Source organism: Bombus vosnesenskii, unplaced genomic scaffold (assembly GCF_011952255.1).
Source record: "Bombus vosnesenskii isolate JDL3184/JDL3185 unplaced genomic scaffold, Bvos_JDL3184-5_v1.1 scf7180000013264, whole genome shotgun sequence".
In the NCBI taxonomy this organism is placed as follows: domain Eukaryota; kingdom Metazoa; phylum Arthropoda; class Insecta; order Hymenoptera; family Apidae; genus Bombus; species Bombus vosnesenskii.
Genome location: NW_022882924.1, coordinates 4,282,033 through 4,298,148, shown reverse-complemented (window position 1 = coordinate 4,298,148; position 16,116 = coordinate 4,282,033). Strand labels below are relative to the sequence as shown.

Below are 16,116 nucleotides of genomic sequence, written 5' to 3'. Positions count from 1 at the left end.
TATTTCTGGTTTAAAGTAAGTTTATACTCTTACTTAATGATTTTCAGATATGTACAGTTATTATAAAAGGATAACAATTTTTCTACAAAAATTATTTGTATATTTGTAAATTACTTAGAAACGATTCTTTATGTATAAGATTTATACATAAAGTACGTTTGTATATGTAGCGTTAAATATCATAGGATGCGTACGCGTGTGGACTATTTGAGGCAGAGAATGGGTGGTTGGAAACAGGAGGTGTAGAATTGTTGTGGTGATTTTGGCGAAAGTATTTGCATAGTAAAAATTAATATAGTGAACATTAACACTTGCAAATAATTGTATTTCCCTTAAAAATACTTTAAATACTATTGTTGACGCATGTAATTACGTATAGTAAAAGAGCATTTTGCACCGGCTCGTAACGCATAACTGTCTTCAGTCAAGCAACAATCGATTTACCTTGCGATTATTCTATAACTATAATGGAAGCTTTAATACCTGTAATAAATAAATTACAAGATGTATTTAATACCGTTGGCGCTGACGCTATACAGTTGCCTCAAATTGTTGTACTTGGAACACAGGTCAGTTAATTTTTAAATGGCAAAAAAATAATTGGTAACTACAACCTTAATTTGAATATTTTTTCTTTTTGAATGTAAAAACATACACTTTCTAAATTATAAATAATGTCGAAATTCTTCATTAAATATAACATTTTATCTGTTTAGAGTTCAGGAAAGTCATCTGTAATTGAAAGTTTGGTTGGTCGGTCTTTCTTACCACGAGGCACTGGTATAGTTACTAGGCGTCCTTTAATATTGCAACTTGTTTATGCACCTAAAGATGAGCGTGAACACAGAAGTGCAGAGAATGGAACATTAAACTTAGATGAATGGGGCACATTTTTACACACAAAAAATAAAGTCTATACAGATTTTAATGAAATCCGTATGGAAATAGAATCTGAAACAGAACGTATGGCTGGATCTAACAAAGGAATTTGTCCAGAACCAATTAATTTGAAGATATATTCAACATCAGTTGTTAACTTGACCCTCATAGATCTCCCTGGTATCACAAAGGTACCAGTTGGAGACCAACCAGAGGATATTGAGGGTCAAATACGACAACTTGTATTAAAATATATATGTAATCCTAATTCTATTATATTGGCTGTTGTTACTGCCAATACTGATATGGCTACAAGTGAAAGTCTAAAGCTTAGCAAAGATGTAGATCCAGATGGAAGGCGTACATTAGCTGTTGTTACTAAATTGGATCTGATGGATGCTGGTAGCCTATTATTATTATTAACATCTTTATTATTATAATACTTATGTGCTGTTACTTAGAATTTTTAATTTATTATAATAATTTGTAAAATCATCATACTATATATCATTCTAGGAACTGATGCTATAGATATATTATGTGGTAGAGTCATTCCTGTAAAATTGGGAATAATTGGAGTAGTTAATCGTTCTCAACAGGATATAATGAATAACAAAAGTATCCAAGATGCATTAAAGGATGAAGCTGCATTTCTGCAACGTAAATATCCTACTTTGGCAAATAGAAATGGAACTCCTTATTTAGCTAAAACATTAAACCGCTTACTCATGCACCATATCCGGGACTGTCTCCCAGAATTAAAGGTAATAATATGGATTTTGATTGCTAATAATTTACAGTACATAGCTAGAAAAAATTAAAAGTAAACATAATCTGGTAGAACTTATATTTTTCAAAAACAGACAAGAGTAAATGTAATGGTTTCACAATTTCAAACCCTTCTCAATTCATACGGTGAAGATGTTAGTGATAAAAGTCAAACTTTACTTCAAATTATTACTAAATTTGCAAGCAGTTACTGTTCTACAATTGAAGGAACAGCTAGAAACATAGAAACAACGGAATTATGCGGTGGCGCTCGAATTTGTTATATATTCCACGAAACATTTGGGAAAACACTAGATTCTATACACCCGCTGGCAGGTCTTACAAAAATGGATATTTTGACGGCGATTCGAAATGCAACTGGTCCACGACCAGCGCTATTTGTACCAGAGGTTTCTTTTGAATTATTAGTTAAGCGACAAATTCGAAGACTCGAGGAACCCTCATTACGATGTGTAGAACTTGTACACGAAGAAATGCAAAGAATTATTCAACATTGTGGTACCGAAGTACAACAAGAGATGTTGCGCTTTCCAAAATTGCACGAGCGTATCGTTGATGTTGTAACGCATTTACTACGTCGACGTCTTCCACCTACTAATCAAATGGTTGAAAATTTAGTTGCTATAGAATTAGCATATATTAATACCAAGCATCCAGATTTTCATAAGGATGCAGCTCTTGTGTCATCTTTATTAAAAAATTCTAATGTGGATCATGTAAAACATAACAGGAAAGTTCCTTCTACTACAAGTACCACAACAAATACTCAAGTAATAGTTTCAAATGAAACAGTAAGTAATTATTGATAACATTCACAATTGTGTTAGAATATTTCAAATGTAGTAATCATTAAACTTATCTAATAGTCATAAAACATGTATAATCAGTGTATTTACCATCATTCATTGTTATAATATTTTCAAAAATATTTTTTTAATATTTAATAATTTCTCAAACGTATTTTTATAAAGATGTGATTAATACATAATTTTATTTTATTTCGTTATTAAAACATTAATATTCTCTGATCAATGTATTTTGTGTGTTGTGTAACTAAATGCATATAACGTTCCTAACAGAATGTAAAGTCAATCAATAATCAAGATGAAGTAGCATCTTTTCCTGAGCAGAACAAGGATCAACAAGGACATCAAATGGTATTAAGTAACTGGTTGTTAAACAATCTTATGCCTCAAGGAAGAACTGATTCGACTAGTTCGGTTGATGGTTCTCCAGTAAGAAATCGTGAGAACAGTACTTCTCCTCACCAAAATTCAAACCTAGTAATTGAGATGCAGAAAGCATCTCCACAACAGAAACCAGTAAATTTATTGCCGGAAGTACCAGTACAAACATCTCGTAAACTGAGCGAGCGAGAACAACGAGACTGTGATGTAATTGGTAAGGATAGAAATGTAGTACACTTTTCTAGAAAATAATGTTTTATATTGTTTCTATTTATATACACCTTTTCTTTACAGAAAGATTAATAAAATCATACTTTTATATTGTACGAAAATCTATACAAGATAGTGTACCAAAAGCTGTCATGCATTTCCTAGTCAACTATGTAAAAGATAATTTACAAAGCGAACTCGTAACACATTTATATAAATCAGATCACGCAGATGTTCTTTTAAATGAAAGTGAACATGTTGCTGTTAGACGCAAAGAAGCAGCAGATATGCTAAAGGTGTGCAGACAGAAATAATAATAATTTTGTTCTTGATATAAATCTAAATTGTTAATCTGTTTGTACATTTTTCTCTTTCTTTGTTACAGGCACTAACACAAGCTGGTCACATTATTAGTGAAATCCGCGAAACGCACATGTGGTAACTTATTTTATATATTATTCACATGATTAATTTATAGTACAATATAGACAATTTGATGGTTTAATAGATAAATTGACAGATACGATCACATGTACGTCTAAACACTGTATATAATTTGTATTTTTCGTTCAGGTAGTATTTACAATTACAACAATAATTTTTAGGATTTTAATGTACATTTTCTTTTAGTTTTATTTTAGAGATATAGGAAATAAAATATACAGTCACATGTGCATTTATAGTAAATATCGATATTAAATGATCAAGATATTGCCACTTACAACAATGGTGCTCATACCGCAGTTTTGAAAGCCTTACCAAAGTTATGCAAATGTCTAATTTACATTAAAACATCAATCATTCTATAACTACGAAATGTAAGGGCAAATGTAAACGATTATGAATGCTGAGCAGTTTATTATATTTTGTAACATTTTGCATCACATGAAAAAATTGAAAAATGAATAGTAATCTATGCAAAAGGTATACAATATAAAAAATCTTGTTTTTTTTAATACTTGTGATACAGATCCTAAGTCATGTGTACGATTGCGTGTTCATGTATGTGTGCATATAATGCATATATATATATATACACATATTAATATTTTTTGCTGATTTATTGTTATTAAGAAGTACAGCCAAACTGATTGTAACACTGAATAATACATTGTTGCGTTTTGATAGCTTCCATGTTTGGTGTGGTAAAACACTTTTCAATAAACTGTATATGCTCAAGCAATTGAGGGAGGGCCTGTTCATAATGACCTTCATACATTTTAGAAATGGCATCTAATCTTTTCTCAACTGATTTTCGAAATTGATTCTTTATTTTTTTTAAATCGGTTTTCTTATTGCACTTACAACATTGTTTACTCGATACGTTTTGCGTATTTTTTTCGTCTAATGTGATTGTACCGATAATTTCTGAACACATCTTGCATTTGTAATTCATTGTTTCGGGTAGCGGAAATTGCCAATTTTGTGTACAAGCTTCGCATGTACATAAGAAACAATACTTTTTCCATAAGTATTCAAGCCTTGATAACCTTTTCTCGCTAAGCCAGTGTGGCCCATAACAATCAAGAATCTCAGTACCCTTACCAATAAAACGCAATGTTCTTAGCACAACTGTCCCTGTCGAAGATTATTTATTATATATTATTATTAGATTATTTATAATATATAAAACATAAGAAATCATTAATTAAAAGCAATTAAAAGCACATTTTTTTTACCTGACGGATAAGAATGACGAACTACGTTCGGATAACAACTATGGTTTATAAGACTAATTGAAGGATAAATTGCTCCACCTATATTTCTGGGTTCCCAAACATGCGTTTTTTTATCATATATATTTTCTACAATTTCATAAGCATTGCAATTAATAGCCTGCAAGTTATGCAACATTGCTACTGCCAAGTAGATAAAAGATTCTTTTAAGCAAATAACGTCCATTTTACTCAAGACAAAAGTAAAGCACTTCGCTAAAAATATAGCTTCAATAGCACGAGCAAGATTTATACTAGATTCTATCTTCGTACACTGAGTTTCTAAATTTAATATAGTATGGTAATCGTAAGTACAATAAGCTTTATTTATGCCTAAATCTTTATATTCCTTATTTTTTATTGTAACATAATCTCGGAGGAAATTGTCATTCATAAAAGGAATTTTGCTTTTTTCCGTATTGTTGTTAATTTGTTCAGTACTTAAAGACAAAAACGCTGAAATTATCATTCTATACGCTAGCAACAAATGCGACGTGTGTTGCATTGATTCAAAATCATTTCCATAGAAAGCATCAAATATAAAACATTCGTATTGATGATACATTTGCCACGCTTCTCTGCGACATTTTTCCGAACAGAAAGATACCTGTAGAAGTACAGACTTATTCATATTTTTAAAATAATATATTAACATCATGTTAATAGAATAATAAAATACGAGAAGACAAACATGAACATGAAACACGGTAAAAACGAATCAAGATTATTTATATTACTAACTGTTTGACAAAAATGGCAAGGAATTTTAACACTTTCGCTCGATTTAAGAGTAATATGACAGTGCAAACAATTTCTATCGAGCGCTTCTTTATTTGTACTGAATGCAAATGGTGTTTCGACAATAAGAACAGATCCTGCTTTGATGTTTCTGGTAGCTATGAGATGACGACCTCGTTTCTCATCAAATTGTAGTTCAACAGCATCCGAACAACTTTTAAGAATGGTATGTTGCTTCCCATCAACGATCGGTATCACTGATGCATTTTTTTCTATTAATGCATTCTCGAAGGTAACACTTTGACTTTTATTGTATTTTTTACGCAATCTTTTGTCCTGAGAAGATGATACTTTCAAATTTTTATAGCATTCACGCTCTAATTGGATACATGCTTTTCTACATTCCGAGAAATCGTTCAAATATTCAGTAGTTTTATCGTGAAGGTTTTCAGGAAGTGCAAGCATGCATTCGCAATATTTCAAGCATTTTACGAAAGCTTTTGAATTATAACAATCTTGTGCGCAATCTAGAAGCGCATCCAGGAACAATCTACTATTTACACTGGCCTTAAACAGTGTTTCAGTAAGGATACTACTTTTATCTGTCTCTTCGTGCACAATTCCATCCTTAGCTATTATTCCGCGACTTTTCCTGTAAAGTTCTGCTGCTTTAATATCATCCTTACCCCTATATGATTCAACTATTTTTACGTTTTCAATATAGGGTATGTCTATAAGAATCTTTATCATTCCCTCCCTATCTCCCTTTTCAGAAAATTCCTTGAAACGATTTGCATATGGTTCTACAATTGCAGCATTATAAGCAACTTTGAAAAATTCTCCGAAGTTGATGTACCTATGACAAATTTCAATCATTTATACGTATTCAATAATAAAATTAATTTAATAATTAACGCATAATTCATATAGCCATGTGCATAGCTAATTTAGATTTCTAAATGTGCTAGTGGAAGTTAGTAGATGGTAACTAACGGAAGACCGAAATAGTTCGAGTAATAACTTTTTAACTTTTACACATGTATTTGCGGTGGTATTATTTTTTACTCGTGGTATTTTAACGTATAAATTAAACCTTGTCATTAATTTATGTGCTTACAAACTTAACTATAGTTCAGTTTTGAAAATAAGATGCAAAAGATATTTTTCTAAATGTATAAAAGATCATAAGAAAAATTGTTTGCTTACCCTTTGGTAAAAGACATGATTTTATAAAATATTGATAAATTATGTAATTATCATCAAATTAGCAGTTGCACGTTTATTGTAGATACATAACAAGACGAATGAGCTGTAAGGAATTCTAAAATTAGATCTTAGATTCCACGCTCAGACGTATAAATGATACCTATCATTGCATTTTAAATTTAAGATTGTTATTAAGAAATAACACATTAAACGTACTAACACTATTAATACTATTGTCGTGCATTACCAGCTTTTAGTATTTGATAAAATTTCAACAATAAAATGGATATAACCAAATTTGTAAAAATAAACAAAAATTAATATAATGCATATATTTCAATATTTCTAGTGATCTACAAAAAATACAAGTGTATGCTTATGAAATATTTTAAGTAATTCTAAATATAACAATTTGCAAATTCTGTTAGAAATTAAAATTTAAACATTGATTTTTAATACAACTTTTTTACAGTTGATGTCACTAGTGTAGGTAACCATCAAGAATACTAAACGTCACATGATAAAAACGGGTGTGAGCGCTGTTCTCTTACTTCGTACATGAAATGTTCTTATTTTAAATATTTCGAAAACACTACGTTGTTAACATATATTTTAAAGTTGAAATTATTCATTTGTTAGCGTTTTCGTATTTCTCTTAAGGAAAACACGTAAAACAGAAATTAAAAGTAACACAATGAGATACATCTTGGGCACTACTTTTGCAGGCACTGCTTCTGCAACTACTCTAGTATTAGGTATTAATTGACTTTTATCTATTAAATTATTAAATATATCAATTTCTCAAATAAAATAAAATATTACAAAAACTAGTTATTCAAAGTGAAGCAAATTTGTTGCAAATTTTATTAACAAGAAACTGATTATAGACATTTTACCTTTGTAAAATTTAGTATGTCTTAAATATCTTAAATATCGTAAATAATGCTTTATTGCAGTATTGTATCATGTATTTACTGGAAAAGGAGAGCGTGTTAGCGTCGCCTGGTAAGTAAGCACATTTAAGTTAAATATAGTTTTTATTCAAAGTTCCAAAATACAAAAAGTTATAAATATGTATATATGTATGTATAGAAGGATATTTTTATGAGACAACATTATTAGGTTTTTAGAAAATACATCACCACACATGTGGGCAACTCTTGGTATTGGTCTTGCAGTTGCTCTGTCTGTAGTTGGTGCTGCATTGTAAGTTTTATTCTTTTATAAATATATATAACACACCCTCTTATATATATATATATATATATTGGACAATAATATGAATTCATTGTTTCAGAGGCATTCATACAACAGGAGTTTCAATTATTGGAGGTGGTGTAAAAGCTCCAAGAATCAAAACGAAAAATTTAATTTCTGTAATATTTTGCGAAGCTGTTGCTATTTATGGATTAATCACTGCCATTGTGTTATCTGGAATGTTAGACGAATTTAGTTATCCTATTCAAAAGGAAGAAGTTCGTAATCAAAATTGGTTAGCCGGCTATTTAATATTTGGAGCTGGCCTAGCTGTTGGTCTTGTTAATCTCTTTTGTGGTATAGCCGTTGGCATTGTGGGTTCTGGTGCAGCTCTTTCTGATGCAGCAAATTCTGCTCTTTTTGTTAAGATTCTAATTGTAGAAATCTTTGGCTCTGCTATTGGACTCTTTGGATTAATTGTTGGAATTTATATGGTAAGTTACTCATTAAAAATATTGCTATGTTTAAAAATATTAATACATTTTTTTACATTTATAGACGTCTAAAGTAAAAATGGGAGATAAGGTATAAGTTTAAAATAAATAGAAATGCTACGAAAAAAACCATGAAGTATTTTTTAGAATCACAACATTTCATTCCATATTTAGTGACGATTAAAAAGAAGATTAATACAAAAGAAACTATTAAAAGAAATAGTGTTTATTGAAAAGAAAATAAATACTGGAAAAGATGTTAAAAAGCATAATTTGTTTGTTTAAATTAGTATAAAAAACCTTTATACAAGGTTGGTATTTGTTGTTACAAGAGGTTCCAGGGAGATTTCAATTTGAATAGCTGTTACAAATTAATAACTTAGATATATAGACTTTTGTGTATCAACCATGTGTATAAATAACTATTTCTGCTAGTGTAAAGTTTATTGCTGTAATGCAGTCTTTTGATTGGTGTTCTGAGTGCGTTATAGCGCTCTCTCTTTCAAATGTGTCTACTGTATATATCTTTTTTAATCGAAATATTACATTAAATAAATATGATACTATGTTACATTCATTAGTATATGTGTAAAATATACTATGTATAATATTATTTATGAGCTGTCTTATCTTTATTAGATAATACAAAAAATATACTTCTTTGTTTTATAATAGTACAAAAATTCTTAACTAATACATTGTATAAAAATTCAAGATATATAATATATAATATATATATATATATATATAACCAACAATATTAAAAATTTTTTTCATCCTTAATACAATAATAATTGGATAATTGCACATATGTAATACTATCATTTCCCACAAGTCATTATAGAATGAATGTTTTTAAATGCCTTCTCCAAGCATTTTACATATTCGTTTGCGTTATTATTCCTTTTATAACTTGTCACAATAGCTCCCAATCTTTCATCTTGAATCATGTATCTAGGCATTAGAATAATGTGTTTCAAACAAAATATTCAAACATTCCATATATGTTATTAAATTGCAAATATGATGCTTGTAAAAGTAATAAAGAAGAAGTATATCTTACCCAATTCCATATCCATTGTTTACTACTGGTCCAAAACCACCAGCACATATAGCTGGATCTGAAAGAGTTGATGTAGATAAAATATTATGATTTATATTATCATACGCCGGATCCGAAAAAATAGGTGGTTTCGGAGTATTTGAATGCTCCCAAATTTTTTTTAACGCAAATAAATGTCTATCAAATCCTTGCCCTATAAGGAAATATGTGAATAAACTTTCAGTATCATTTCAATGTTTATTGATATGAAATTTAATGTTTTATAATTACCCATAACAGCTTCCTTGGAGAGTTTATTATGAACGTTACTGCAATTAATTATTAAATTTTTCAATTCAGATTTGGATAAATTATTATTCTTTTGAGCTATAGCTTCACATGCTTTTTTCGTTTCGATTGTGCATGATCTCAAAGTTTCTGTTCGACCATGTTTAAACGCTGCTGTACTACAAGATTCATACGTTGGTACTACACAGTTTCTTTGATAATATAAAGCTAGCTGGAAAGCTAACTGCATAATTGCATCAGGACTTACACCAAATGTTTTACACTCATTTTTACCAAATTCATTAAATATCATATGATCAACACTTAATTCTCCTATCCATTCTCCAAATTTTTCCTTTTGTCTATTCACAATATTTTGTACTTTGTCATCTATGACAAAGTTGAGTTTCTCGACTTCTACTGCTCCTTTTTGAAGATATTTAATATCATCAGCACAGAATTTTGGTTGTTTTGTTATGTCATTACCTATATCCTTAAAATGAGAAAAGAAAAAGAAATGAAATTGAACATTAAAAACTTATTAATTCATTTCTACACAATTACCTTCAAAAATCTTAAGACAGCTACACCATCTCCCCATGAATGTTCAAAATTTATTCCAGCATATCCATCGTTTGTAACAATTAAAGAAAATGATTTATCAAACCACCTATTTGTTCCATCCGCATGGAGATATGTCCTAATTAACTCATTATAGTCAGTTCCAACATGCATGTCATCTAATATCATTGTAAATATAGCAGAATCTATTTTTTGTAAAATTTCTTGGTTACCAATCTGTGACAAATATGCTCTTGTGTTGGCCCACAAGTCACGTTCTGATGTTGTAAGTATTCCAATAGGCTTTTCATTGATGGATATGGTAGCTCCTAAAATAGATTCTAAACAACTGGCTATTTCCTTTGGTTTACGAATATAGCCATTTTCATCTATTACATTAAAAGAGTAAAAGTGCCCTTTTCTCATGACAATTATGTTTTTGCCAGTTGCATTCTCATAAATTTGATCTTTTTCTGGCTTTGGTAATCTTGTTGTATTAAATAAGTTGTGATATTGTGACATATCTAATGGAAAGGCCTGAAAAAAATTTTTTTATTTGGGATAAAAAAGGATTATTTCATAGTATTTATAATTCATGTAGAACTTGTGATTTTTACCTTAAATAAATAAGCTCCATACCAACTGAATTGAGGAGGTAGAAGTCTTGTAATAGTATGGTAAACATTATTCTCATTTGTTTTAGGCTTTAAATAAAATACTTCAGGTCGTAAAACATTCTCTTTTAAAGACTTCATAAATCGTAATGATGATACAATAAGATTTGTGGCTTTTACTAATTGTATATTATGTTCTGGATTTGATGCTGGATTAAGGACTAAGAAAGGATTATAGTTGATAGGTAAAGGTCTACGATCTCGAAGATACATATCAAACCAAGGTTCACTAATATAGCTAGTATCACGATTTTTAGTATCTTTTTCAATTAATTCTTTATGCAATCCAATACCATCTTTAGTCAAAAATTCATTAACATAAATTTCAGTTTTTTCTAATTGTTCCTTAGATAACAATGGTTTTTGTGCATTTAGATACCTTCTACATGTATCCTCTAATTTTGGAATAGGTAAACGTGGTAGAGATGGTTGAAAATGCATTGTTGGAGTCTTACTTTTTTCAATATATTGATATGCTTCATCTCCTTTTACAGATATACTTCTGTAGAAAAAATATATGTATATATATATTTCTCTCCTTTTCTTTTTTATGGTAAGAGTATAATGTTTTACTTATTAGTAATATATTGAATATTCAAGTGTTATTTACCTTGGAATTTGTAAAAATAATTCTACTTTACCCTGCTTAATCTAAAATATAAATATTTTATTGTAATCATAAAATCGTTGTACATAAATTATATTTTAAATAAACAAAGTTGGCGAATTTCTTACCAGTTCCTTTTTAAAATAATTACGTTTGAATACAAAAGGCAGCATATTGTACTTATTCTGTAGTTTTTATTTATACTGGCACACACTATATATATATATATCAAACTTTATAAAAATGGATCTATAAATTATGACAAGTAAAATTGTAATAGACAAAATATATTGAGTAATATCTTTTTTACGTCAATACTAATTTAAATAAATGACACTCATAAATCATTCTTAAAATAATCGTTAGTATTAATTTTATTGTCATGTAGAACAATGTAGAAGAAAGTGTGTATAGCATATACATATATAATATATATCCATTATTCATAGTATTACAAATACATTGTCTTTTTTCTTTTTTAATTAAACATATAAATATGTATAAGACTTATATATGTATATGATTTAATATATATCTGTACTATGTAAATATTAAGAATTAACGAAAAGTTAAAAGTTTATAAGGATGCATTTACAAGAATTGCCACAAAAGTATTTATTTAGGAAAACACGTTTTTCAACCAATGGTAAAACACTTTCTACATAATCGTAAGTGTTCGTGATTGGTTGTTCTAACGCGTTTCATGAATTTCCCGCTTTTCAGAATGATATAGAAGCGTAATGGAACATTTGATGAATATAAATAATGTATTGTGCATTTTTCAGTTTGTTTCCTCAAAATTTGTTAGAGTTCTGTATGATTTTTTTTGATACGGTTGAGACTGTTTTGTCATTGATTAAAAATGTGCCTTAGAAAAATGTTAGATATATCATAAAACTTTTGTGTGAAAAAATTTTCTATTCTTTGTGAATATGTACATTGTAATCAAAGATTCTTAGTGAGGTGTAGTGAAATTCGGAATAGTACGGAGTGCCAGAAACAAGAAACTAGAATACAGTTAATTTGTATCATATTGTTTGTTAAAAAAAATGAGTGGTTGTCGTGAATGTAAATGTCAGCATTAATGTCATAAAAATTTAAGGTTACATTCGTGTTACAAGTTGCATATTACATTCTCTTAGTATTACTTTGTTTATATGATAAAAGTGTTTATAAATAAATTATTGAAACCAGAGAAAATCTACAACGTAGGTAGCTCAAGAACACTCTTCTTCATCATTTTGATAGTGTGCATCGCTCAGTGTATTACTTTAGATACAGCCATCTAACATCTACGTGATATGTTTCAACTTTGGTTACTGCAAAAAATATAAACATGTTAGTATAGATGAATCAATGAATAGGTTTTGATATATTTGATAATCAATGACTATTCTAAAAGAAGAATATGTAAACAAATTTTTATGTACTTAATAATTTATAGGGCAGATCGAGATTATGAAATGGGTCCAACTACAGAAATGATGGTAAATGATTTTGATGATGAACGGACTTTAGATGAAGAAGAAGCTTTAGAAGGTAGTGAAGATTCTCACAACGAGTTGTCCAACTTACAAAAGGTATAATTCTGAAGTGACAGAGTTAAATATTTAACATATGCGATGTTCATTTTGTAACAAGATTCTGATCCCAACTATTCTAGGATCAAGCCTGTGAAATGAAAAAATCAAGCCCATAAATAATTACAATTATGATAAGTTTCTACAACACTTTGGACTCAAAGTGCGTTCTCGTAGTGAGATTCGTATGTTTAGTCGGTTTGCTATATGTGGCATAGTAATCATTTGTGTTCTTGTCTCCTTTCAGGAAGGTGATATGCCACTAAAAGACCTACTTGCGATGTATGGATACGGGGACCCGTCTACAGAAAACTCAAACAGTTCAGACCAAATGCTAATCCCATCTGGAAGCGGCGATCCAGAAATTGAAGAACAATATTCAGATAAGGGAGATAACGACGCGGATGACGACGAAGATGATGACGAAGCGGATGCAACTAGTAACGAGCCAGATCTCAAGCAATTTTACACAGAGATGTTGGTAAAAGGAAAAGATTCGTCATCGTTGGTGTCAGGATCAACGATGAAAGGAAGTAATACCAGTGATGTAGGTACTGGAGACAATAACAGACGACACAGAATTCCCGATGATGATGAAGACGATGAAGAAGGTGAAGGGGAAGAATGTTCTATGATCGATGGTTGTAGTAACAATGAAAATACAAGGACGACTTCAACAATGGGTGGCACTACTACTGCCAAATGCAGTAGCATAACCGCGCTTGCTAGCTGTACAAACGATAATACGGGAGGTGGAGTAGAAGGTAGTGTTAGCAGTGGTATAGTAGATGGAGGAGAAGATGGAATAGTTAGCGGTGGTATAGGTAGCGGTACGTCAAGATTATTGCGAAGCGTTTCACGACCACAGAGCGAAGAAGAAGAAGACGATTGCGATTATAGTCCAGACGAAGAAGAATGGAAGAAGACAATCATGGTCGGTATTAATTACCAAGCGGCTATACCAGAAGGTCTCTGTCATTACGACGATGCTTTACCTTACGAGAATGAGGACAAAATGCTGTGGGATCCCAGCCACATACCCGAAGAGGAAACTGAAGAGTTTTTAGAACGGGCACAGTTACCAGCTGTAAAAGGTGGTTCTCTGCCGACAGGATCTCATATTAGAGACGACGAGCAAGCTTTATATCTATTGTTACAATGTGGTTACAATCTCGAGGAGGCATTAAGAAGACGAAGAATGAACGTCGTACCGCCAACGGATGCAGTTAGTCTTTGGTCGGAAGAAGAATGTCATAATTTTGAATCTGGATTACGAAGTTACGGAAAAGATTTTCATCTTATACAGAAGAATAAGGTATGCATCAACCTCGAACTACTTCCCAGTAGCGAGAAACAATTGTACGTAACATAAGGGTCATCGTAACAGGTTCGAACGCGATCTGTTGGCGAATTGGTGCAATTTTATTATCTTTGGAAGAAAACGGAACGGCATGATATATTTACATATAAGGCTCGCTTAGAAAAGAAGAAGTATGCTTTACATCCTGGTATCACGTGAGTATTTTCTCTGATTTACACAAATAGAATTAATTGTTTAGAAGATCAAATGTTTATAAATTTAAATTGCCACAATGATCGAATATACTGTATTTATATCTTTTTTCTTCTTTTCTTTCATTAAATCTTCATTAAATTAAGTTTCAATGAAATCATATACTTTCTGTTGTTATATTTTTATGTTACGATTGAAAACTTGAAGTATGACAAGATCGTTGAATCGTAAGCAGGGACTATATGGACCGATTTCTGGAAGAACAAGAGGGTGTTCGCGACCGTAGCAGTTCACCAAATGTTCATTGCTTATTGTATGGTGATGCGAAACGGCAAAGGACAACCGTTAATGCTCCAAACAATGACGAAGCAAAATCGGCGGAACCATGGGATGGTACCGTAATTGATCCTTTAGCAGATTCGAATGGACCAACGCCAGCACCGCCGCCACTCCCTCCTCCACCTCCACCACCACCGGTATCAACCGCTGTGACTGTATCGTCCTCAGGTTCTGTTTCAACTACATTGTCATCATCTATATATTGTACTACGTCAACTCGTCATTCCGAATGTTCACCGTCCGATTCTAGCTACACTAACCCACATATGTGGTCGAATTTGACGTCTCGAAGTCACTCTACCTCCTCTATTGTAACGACAATTACGATAAATACGACAACAACTAGCACCGTTCCGATGGTTACGGCCGTTGGAATTACAAGTACGGTTACAAGCAGTTCTACCATCACTTCTGCCGCCTCTAATAATTTCTATCATTCGAGAGTGACGTCGAGAAGCAACGATGTACACGATTCACCATCGCCAGAGAACATTTTACCTCATTTGCCCCCTTAGCGTCGAACACGACTTTCAGGTTTTAAGCCTGGAAGACGTCCTATGTCTTGGTGCGATGTGATCCATTTAACACTCGCGTTATCACTATTGTCGTAACATATAATATTCGTTAATATCATGAATTATATTTTTGTACTGTATCGTATAAATATGATTATCGATCGATATAACGGAAACAAAGCAAAGAACAAGTTTTTCGCAAAACTAAAATAAAATGATAGCAAAATAAGTAAATCGAAAAGATAATTAAGTAGGATAAGTGGCACGTGAACGTGAATTACTATAGCTTTTTCCATTTTCTGCTTTCTACTTTCCGACAACTACTTCTGGTTCCGTAGATGAGGTTCATACAGGAAGATGAGTTTAAAGTATTCGTACTTTACAAACTAATTAAACGTTATTAACATTACAAATGGCAGGATTGTATAAATTGGATGCAAAATTTATGAAAATAATTATACTGTTGTCGTCTAAGCACTAGGGATGTGCTAGAATCCCATAGTCAGGTTGGGCCCCAAAAGTATTTGGAGACTCGAGAATATCGGGATTCCCGAGAATTTCGACAATGTGGACTACATTTTA

The 16,116-nt window shown here is 31.1% G+C and overlaps 5 protein-coding genes across 9 annotated transcripts; 3 read left to right on the top strand and 2 right to left on the bottom strand.

Annotated features, from left to right (window-relative positions):
• The first annotated feature begins 186 nt into the window (after positions 1-186).
• On the top strand, positions 187-3,814 carry LOC117237938 (dynamin-1-like protein). Its single transcript, XM_033502387.1, has 7 exons — positions 187-569; positions 717-1,281; positions 1,396-1,643; positions 1,743-2,459; positions 2,748-3,069; positions 3,150-3,361; positions 3,451-3,814. Exons 1-7 carry the CDS (start codon positions 468-470, stop codon positions 3,505-3,507), a joined length of 2,223 nt encoding a protein of 740 aa, XP_033358278.1. The 5' UTR covers positions 187-467; the 3' UTR covers positions 3,508-3,814.
• Positions 3,815-3,896: 82 nt separating this feature from the next.
• LOC117237944 (SET and MYND domain-containing protein 4-like) lies at positions 3,897-7,036 on the bottom strand. Of its 2 annotated transcripts, XM_033502408.1 has the most exons (5): positions 6,945-7,036; positions 6,725-6,827; positions 5,522-6,374; positions 4,745-5,387; positions 3,897-4,643 (listed from the first exon to the last, which is right to left on the bottom strand). In XM_033502408.1, the coding sequence occupies exons 2-5, from the start codon at positions 6,739-6,741 to the stop codon at positions 4,135-4,137; spliced, it is 2,022 nt and encodes a 673-aa protein (XP_033358299.1). In that variant the 5' UTR covers positions 6,742-6,827; positions 6,945-7,036; the 3' UTR covers positions 3,897-4,134. The 2 variants fall into 2 exon arrangements, with proteins under 2 accessions (XP_033358299.1, XP_033358290.1); XM_033502399.1 differs by lacking the exon at positions 6,945-7,036 and having other exon boundaries at positions 6,725-6,874.
• Positions 7,037-7,209: 173 nt separating this feature from the next.
• On the top strand, positions 7,210-8,535 carry LOC117238019 (V-type proton ATPase 21 kDa proteolipid subunit-like). Its single transcript, XM_033502532.1, has 5 exons — positions 7,210-7,479; positions 7,681-7,729; positions 7,847-7,930; positions 8,022-8,415; positions 8,480-8,535. The coding sequence occupies exons 1-5, from the start codon at positions 7,419-7,421 to the stop codon at positions 8,510-8,512; spliced, it is 621 nt and encodes a 206-aa protein (XP_033358423.1). The 5' UTR covers positions 7,210-7,418; the 3' UTR covers positions 8,513-8,535.
• Positions 8,536-9,149: 614 nt separating this feature from the next.
• On the bottom strand, positions 9,150-11,963 carry LOC117237850 (carnitine O-palmitoyltransferase 2, mitochondrial). The gene is made up of 7 exons (XM_033502231.1): positions 11,716-11,963; positions 11,591-11,631; positions 10,924-11,482; positions 10,310-10,843; positions 9,749-10,238; positions 9,479-9,671; positions 9,150-9,369 (listed from the first exon to the last, which is right to left on the bottom strand). Exons 1-7 carry the CDS (start codon positions 11,758-11,760, stop codon positions 9,237-9,239), a joined length of 1,995 nt encoding a protein of 664 aa, XP_033358122.1. The 5' UTR covers positions 11,761-11,963; the 3' UTR covers positions 9,150-9,236.
• Positions 11,964-12,279: 316 nt separating this feature from the next.
• LOC117237856 (mesoderm induction early response protein 1) lies at positions 12,280-15,763 on the top strand. 4 transcript variants are annotated; one of them, XM_033502273.1, is made up of 5 exons: positions 12,280-12,925; positions 13,032-13,167; positions 13,415-14,482; positions 14,555-14,682; positions 14,888-15,104. In XM_033502273.1, coding segments are annotated over exons 1-5 (1,413 nt in total). In that variant the 5' UTR covers positions 12,280-12,923; the 3' UTR covers positions 14,967-15,104. The 4 variants fall into 4 exon arrangements, with proteins under 4 accessions (XP_033358164.1, XP_033358146.1, XP_033358136.1 ...); XM_033502255.1 differs by having other exon boundaries at positions 12,281-12,925; positions 14,913-15,763; XM_033502265.1 differs by lacking the exon at positions 12,280-12,925 and adding an exon at positions 13,251-13,330 and having other exon boundaries at positions 14,913-15,763.
• Positions 15,764-16,116: the final 353 nt, after the last annotated feature.